Source organism: Callorhinchus milii, unplaced genomic scaffold, assembly GCF_018977255.1.
Source record: "Callorhinchus milii isolate IMCB2004 unplaced genomic scaffold, IMCB_Cmil_1.0 Scaffold9, whole genome shotgun sequence".
Lineage (NCBI taxonomy): Eukaryota > Metazoa > Chordata > Chondrichthyes > Chimaeriformes > Callorhinchidae > Callorhinchus > Callorhinchus milii.
In genome coordinates, this window is record NW_024704750.1 from 17326527 (window position 1) to 17334652 (window position 8126).

The 8126-nt window shown below is 38.1% G+C and overlaps 1 protein-coding gene across 3 annotated transcripts in view; it reads left to right on the forward strand.

The window, feature by feature from the left end:
* Window positions 1-4413, forward strand: part of wdr21 (WD repeat domain 21) — a 28329-nt gene extending 23916 nt beyond the window's left edge. For all 3 annotated transcript variants that reach the window (XM_042338159.1, XM_042338158.1, XM_042338160.1), the window contains 2 exons: window positions 2251-2365; window positions 3926-4413. In XM_042338159.1, the coding sequence (XP_042194093.1) occupies window positions 2251-2365; window positions 3926-4128 (318 nt within the window). In that variant the 3' untranslated portion in view covers window positions 4129-4413. The remainder of the gene's footprint in view (window positions 1-2250; window positions 2366-3925) is intronic.
* The last annotated feature ends 3713 nt before the right edge of the window (window positions 4414-8126 follow it).

An 8126-nucleotide genomic window follows, 5' to 3' on the forward strand; every position in this document is an offset into this window, starting at 1 on the left:
CGGGTTACCAAACTCATGTCGTCATTGGGAGGTACTGAGTTGAGATCTAGTGGAGTTCTGTATATCAGTGGTTAGAGCACTCGCCTCGGAGGCGAAAGACCTGGGTTCGATTCCCGGCAGAGCGAAACCTTGGGAAAGTTTCCTTACTCCACACGCCTGATAATAATCTTTCAAGAAAAAAAAAACCAATAATAATTTGGTCACTCATTCCATGACTGTTTGTGGGGCACTGCTGTGCGCAGTTGGCTGCTGCATTTCACCCCAAAATATACAGTCAATTCACTTTACAGTATATTCTGTGAAGTGCTTTGAGAATTCTAGAAGACATGAAAATGGCTGTATCAAATGCAAGGTTTATTATTATTTATTATTATTATTTAGCACGTCCCTGTGCACGTGAGAGGGAAATTCAGAAGGAACCAGTCCAGCTTACAATGTCCAGTTCTATAACAAAGTTGAATAGTGTTAATGGGAATCTGTCAACTACCCATCCTCTGAATTAGATAGAGTACAATAGGAAGACTCCCAAAAGGCAAAGGAATATATGTTACATTATATTCTGTGAAATGCTTCGAGACGTCTCAACTACATAGAATCTTGTAGCTTAGTGGTTAGACCACTCACCTCGTAAGCAACGACCTGGGTTCGATTCCCAGGCAGAACAAAACGCAATGAGGTGCTATATCAAATGCAAAGATTAGGAGGAAAATGCTTTAAAAACAGGGAGAAGGCTCTTGAAAGAGCCTCAGGAACTCTGCAGTTAGTTTACTTGTGCTTCAGTTTTAGAGGTTAGTGAATGCTATGTGAAATAGACTGTACCTGTAATAAACTATGACACATTAGAATAAGATTTCCCCTGGAGGGGGAAACCATCTTTAATATCATCTCCAGCACATGGTGAAATTGTCATTTATGGAAGGTACAATCTTTTATAGCTGTAAGTAAACTTTTCATTTGCTATGAATGTCATTTGAATCCTAAAATGGAAACTAATCTTATTGTATCTCATTCTGGTTCCATTTTTCTTATCAAATTATGTTGTGATGAGTAGCTAGAATGCCACTTGTTTGTGCTGGAGAGCACCTTCCCTAAAATGCACCCTTGTGAATAATTAGATAGGAATAGTCTATAATTTGCACTTGGTAATTAGTGCTAAAATATGCTCCTAAGATTATCTCTGGATCATTGTTGTAAGAAAAATGATCCAGATGGCATATAGGTTCACCACTGTGTCTTTATACTGCTACACTGATTATATTTATTATGTCCTGGAGTGTGAACAGCTGAACTGCCAAGGAGCTCTGCACGCTGTGTTTGTGCTCCACTGAGAAACCTTCCTGTCTCACACAAGGTCATTTTTAATGGAATTGGGGGGGGTGGTCAGAGCCTAATATCTATCGAGCACCATTATATTCAAATGGGTTTTATGTTAGACTGCAGTGTGCTTTATGGCTTGTTCAGTCATTATGATTTAATGCAAACTTATCTCTGTTTCTTCAATAAATTATTTTGTGCAGTTAATCCTTTCAGCACTGACAATAGCCGCGCTCACAGTGTTCACACGCCTATTTCATCTGATGAAATATGGAGAGAAAAAAATTCCCCAGAGTTTGCTCAGCTGAAATAGGTGGGATTAAAGAAACGTGAATGACGTGTTTGAGTTGAGGTTGGCTATTACAATCTGCTGTTTTAATCTAATGAAGTGCTTTTCTCTCAAAAGCAAAAAAAAATTGCACTAAACATTTAAAATATCTGAGTAGACCACAACAGCAACAGTTGCACTTGTCCAGCATCTGTTATATAGAAGGAACAGCCTGACATTTTAACGATGGGACCAAACCAGGGAGAGAGATATTTAAGGATGTTAACCAGTTAATGAGTGGGAATCCAAATCTGAAGATTAAATTTTGTGTGATGCAGCGATTCTAACTTGAGATTGCTGCCACTGTTTTAGTGAACGACAAGTTTTCATAATTCTTCCCTCCCCTCTTTCAAAGCATGTCTCAAATTGTCCCACTTTGACTGTGCTTTTAGTTAACTTTCCCCTACCCAAACCTTTTGGCACCCACCCCCAGCTTGGGTGCCCATCCAGCACTGTCAGAAGTATTCCCAATGTGAAAGGTGCTGTATAAATGCATATTGTATTGCACTTTAATTTACCAGAACGTACCAGTTCTGAGGTTTGTTTAATAGGTTTCATTTGACAAAAGGATTTATGTGCTTTTCTATTTGTTTAAAAAAAACTTGTAGATTAAACTCTGGGACTTGAGGACAATGAGGAGTGTTAGACAGTATGAAGGTCATCACAATGAACATGCTTATCTCCCTGTACATATCAATGAAAAGGAAGGTATCCTTTTGGCTGGTGAGTTGTAGTTTTCATTTATTTAGTCTCTTGGTTGACATCAAAGATGCGCAAAGTATTAAAGTAAGCCCCAGTCTCTGATTTCAAGTGGCTGATCTGCATTTAGGGGTTAAAGTAGAGCAATGCTCTGGTTCACACTGACCTCATCTACTGATTGTTTTTGGAATGATCCAATTAAAGGCTCGTTCTGAACAAGCACATGCACTTTCAGAAATCTTCTTCAATATGTGGATCTTCAAACTTGACTTCAGTTGCCTCCAAATTGCTCTGCATCCCTTCAAGTGCTTTGAGATGTTAATGTGAATGCCGTTGTATAAATGTAGGTTGCTGTGAGGCACAGCCTAGTATAAATGCTTTGCACATACGCAGGTGATCTTTTTTCTGACAAGACATCTCAACAATTGCCTCTTCCTGCATCAGAATGACAGTATGGCATTTCAAATCTTGACAGTTTCAATCCTGTGGGACCCAAAGCAGACCATGGGTAAACTGCTAGAGACACCTCACTCATTCTAATTGGATGTTGTGGCTATGGGACCCCCACAATATGTCATTCCTCTCACTTCTGACCTGTAACATCTGTCAAAGGAAGACCTTTCATCTAATACCTGAAATACATTGACTGTTGTAGAAATTCAAAGTTCCTCTATACAAACTTTAAAAAAAAACTCAATTTTTTTTTAAATGAGCAGCACTAAATCATTCTGTGGTTCTCCTCATACTTTGGAATAATCACACTTGTTTTCCTTGTCAACCATTCTCCTGAAAGCAGATGAGTTCTGTGAGTATTAGCAGACTGTTCAACTGGTGGGAGGCAAATCACCCTAAAAAAACGCTTTAGACAGTGGTTATACCAAGCAATCAATTTGCAACACAGCAGAATAAACGTGGGCAGTCATTCGCCATTCACAAATAGCAGTTTAAAGTTCTCACTGACCCATTGATGGACTAAACTTTTTAATGCTCTTTAAAAAGAAAGCATTTGGTCCCTGTTATATCTGTACTTGTGCACCCAAAGCTCCAGCCCTAATTTTTTTTGGGGGGTGGGGTGTGTTGGGAGTCCTGTTTGGCTGTCACCTTGACATGTCTGTCCATTTAGCTGAGTAGGTTTTTGGAAAATTAATTTAAAATCAAGTTCTTTTGTAATTGGGAGATCAGATTTTTTTTCTCTGCCTCTTTGCATCCAAGTTTATGTATTCTTTAAAATGCAACACTTACTTGTTAGGACAGCAGTGAACTAAGGAAAACATTTTGCCCACAAAATAGTCAATTGACTTTATTGTATATTCATTGAGACTATTCAATGAGGCATTAAATCAAATGCAAGGATTAGTAATATTAAAACACTATTTGTCCTCATTTTAGAAAAAAATATATTGGACAAACAATTGTACTTTATTCAAGCTGAAAAAGCATTCTGATGTACAGTATTACATCAGTGAATCTGTATTCAAAGGATAGTGTGTAATTAGCCATGGGAGTTGCACAAAGATATTGCTGAGAATTACTTTGGGAATACAAGCTGGGTTGAGGGATTGATCAATACTGTTTGTTATTCAGTTGGACAGGATTGTTACACACGAATCTGGAGTCTTCACGATGGCTGTCTCCTAAGAACCATCCCATCGCCTCACCCTGCGTCCAATGACTCAATCCCCAGCGTGGGTTTTTCTTCACAATTAGGAGGGAGAGGAGGTGTGCCTGGCCTGTTGATGGCTGTCAGACAAGATCTGTATCACTTCTCATATAACTCTGGGATTTGACCAGCTCAGATGAGAGGAACAGCAGCATAATCACCTATGCCTTGTCAGCCACAGCAGATCTATCCTGAATATGGATAGATCATGAACAGACAATGAATCAGACTTTAAACATTTTCCTTGAAGTAAGGAAGCTAATATGGTATTGGTCCTCCCTACCATAAATGGGAAGATGCTTTTTAAATGAATAGGATGGGGGGGAAGGATAAGCAGCTATTCTAATCTTTTCCACAGGAATTGTGAATGGGATGTAAATGTTGTGACTAAAATAAACTTGATTTTAATTTATTAACTCTTGTATCTCCAATAAAATAAGATGGCCCATTTGGTAACTTGAGGCTTTACAAAGGCTTCATTTAGGCATCCATGCAGATTTTGAGTTCAGAGATAACTACTCAAACTCCACCTTGGTCAAAGTCTGTCAAGATCTTCCTCTTCAATCAAGTCATAGAATGTTACAGCACAGGAGGAGGCCATTTGGCCCATTGTGCCAGGTCTTTGAAATAATCCCACTCTTAGCCCAAAGCCCTGCACATTCTCCTTTTGAAAACTATTTTTCCCCAACCTCTCAGCTCCCACTACCAAACCAGAACTGTCAAGTGTCTTGGGACATTCCTGTTGATATGAAAGGCTTTATATAAGTGTACATTTGTATTGTATTAGTTTTTTTAAAAAGTGGGACTAGTTACTCAGACCTCATGACCACCTTCTCCATCTTCCAATAAAGGGCTTCAAACCAGCCTGAAGGATTGGAGTTCCACTTTGTTTTATAGGATGAACAGATCAGCAGGTTTTCTAATTGAAATTACCAGTGATCTTCATTCTTTGAGTGACATCCACTTCATTTGCAAAACTTCCCTCCTTGATTTATCCTTTGACTTGACTGAGCTGGTATGTGAAGCCTTTCTATTGCACAAGCTTCAGACAAAGAAAATCAAATTCCCCAAATTATAGTCAATTAACTGCACAGCATATTCTGTGAAGTGTTTTGAGACATCTCAACAACGTGATGAGATGCTATATCAAATGCAAGTATTATTATTAATTCACTTTTTTCACTTAATGCAAAATAAATCAACATGAAGCACGGCAAAAACAGCTTAAAAGTTGTGACAAACAGTTTAATAGTCACTTTACTATTGCAGAGTATCATATTGCTGTTAGTTGACCACTTCCAGCTTAACCAGCATTGTGATTGATTGACGGAGAGTGCAAAGAAACAATGCACACAGCATTGTTGTGCTACAAAGATTTAAAGCTGCAATATAGTAAAAATCACTGCTTTTAAATGGAAATTGGAATTTTATGCAGAAAATATTGCCCAATTCTCACAATGTAAATCTGGATTTTCATTTTTCTACTTTTCCTGAAGTATATTTAACCAGTGTTAAGTTCAAAGAAATTCATACTGATGCTGTATAACATGCCAAGTTCTCATGAATATCATGGAAGACAAATCAATAATTCAGTTTGGAGGGGTTACTCCTCTTAAGCCCAATTGTGCTCTCTAGTGATCAGGGAAGGTACTGCAATTGGTTCTTAGTGGTTTTAGTTCTGCAACTAAATACACAATTTAATACAATGAAATACACAAACTACACATTTGCATCCAGACCTTATTTACAGAAGTGCCTCATCTTCTCCGTATAAATCAAATTGCACTGTATGTGAATATAGTATACTGCAGCTTTAATTGTTCTGGCAAATCATGAACAGAAAAAATATGGTACATAGAATCTATTTCCAAATCACTGTCACAAAACATGACTTAATAATATACAGCATTAAAATAAAAGGTTTAATTAACAAGTTGCAATTTCCAAACAATGGAATTTTCAAAATGTATACAATCCTAATAAGCAAAACACAAGTGGGGGTAGGTCAAACATAACCTTCACTTTCAGATTGAGAAACTAATCAAACATAATTTCTGCCTGAGATAAAATATTTTTTTCTAGAAGACTAATGTATCTGTGGGAATCCCTAAATGTGTGTGTATATGCACAACATCAAGTGCTCCAGTCTGCTGAAGGGATCTTGATTTCCTGTTTTAGTTAAGATATTTGCATTTGTGTGGCAACATTGAGAACATTACTGAGATGATAAGCAACCACATTTTCACAAACCAACAGTAAAACACGCCTCTCAGTGGAAGAATTTATATACAATATTGTATTATAATACTTGAATTTCACAAGATCCCAGTTGCTTTGCGTAACTGTCTGCCCCATTTTACTCACAAAGTAGTCAATCCACCTTAGGGCATATCTTGTGAAGCGCTTTGAAATGTCTCGACGACGTGAAAGGTGCTATATCAAATGCAAGGATTATTACTACTATTATTGTTGATGACACTTAAGCAATCCCCTAGGAAGCAGATTTATGTTCCTCCTGCCAAGAATGAACTCAGCTGAGACGAGCAAACCTAGGCTCTCAAATAACTCTTGAGGCTGATCGTGCAGGCAAAGCTTTGACACTACAGATGTCAAACCACGTGAATGCTCAAGCATTTTAAAACCAAACAATGTCTTGAGCTGACAGTGTTGTCACTCGTGGTATCTTAACCATTTTACAAATAATTTAAAACTTCAATACTTTGCAAGGTGCAGAATTCAAAAGTAAACGTACTGGAAAAAAAAAATCAGTCAATACTGTCTCATCAGATTGCAAGTTTGTTTTCAAAAAAAAGACCCACCATGTCCTCATGAAAATGTTAGTAGAAAATAACACTGAGGCGAAACCACCACCTTGCTGGTGTACTAGAAGTGCCACAATTCAAAACAATTACAAGAGGAATAGAGCCAGTGGCATCTCCATACAGGGTATCTCGATGTACATTATTATTTAAATACTCAGGTTAGATAGGAGTCCTGGAACAAACCAGCCAGCCGTGTACAGTAAATGGATCATGGACCAAATAATTATTGTTCCACTACTTTTCAAGGTACCAGTTGACACATGCTCAGATTAAAATCGATACTTCACATACTTTTGAATACTAAAGATGCTAGAAGTGGCCGTTGTGGGAATCTAGATCGCGAGTGTCTGCAAGCTGTTAAGAGTAGCAGCCATCACAGCGAAGAATTCTGCTGCCCTCACCTGATGTCCACACATGCACACTTTCAGCGGGCTCACTGGATAATGATTAGAAGAAACCTTAGCATGTGTCAGGGTTTGTGTCCTTAAGCCAATTGCACTAAATATTCACACTCAATACCTTTCATGCAATCTACTTTCAGAGTGGAGTTCCCACAGGACAGCCTGATGTATTTTCCCCCAGTGGGATTCTGCATCACAGCGTTCAGTTAGAAATAAACCTGAAGCCCCAAAGTTTACTTGTACTTGGCCATTTTTGTACCAAAGACATAAAAATACACAAACACAATGAGATAAAATGTCCAAAGTCATTCAACAGACCTGCCTTCACCATAGAAAGCTCACGCAAGTCCTGAAAGTAATGCTGAAGGTGGGGGCTGTTGTAACAGTTGTAGACTTGTTGGGGTTGTGTTTAGCTAGCAGCTCAAGCCCAGTGCATCTAATGTCGCTTCAACACGTTCGTTTCTACCACAATTAGAAACAGAAAGCAAAAAGTTTGAAGTTCTAGAAAACATAAATTAAAATGACTTGCCATAATGAAGGGGCACTTACAGGGGTGAAGGTGATGCAGCAATTCACAAGTGATCACAACAGAATTTTTAATGCAACCGATCAGGTCCAATAGACCATCCCTTACTGATCAGTCTCAACAGAAAGGTGACAGCATCCAAGGCAACTAATCCTATGAAAATCTCTCATGGATGTCACTTCACAGGCAGAGCTGTGCAGTCCAATGACGATGTATGAAATTTTGCTACAGATATCAAATCTCACCTTAAAAACAGTAAATCAGCATTATGTAAAAATATGTCTATTGTGTTGCATTGTAAAAAAAACTGTAGGTTACACAGTTTCAAAGAGCTTGCAAATACAGGCCTTGGATAAACAATGAAAATATTACTAAT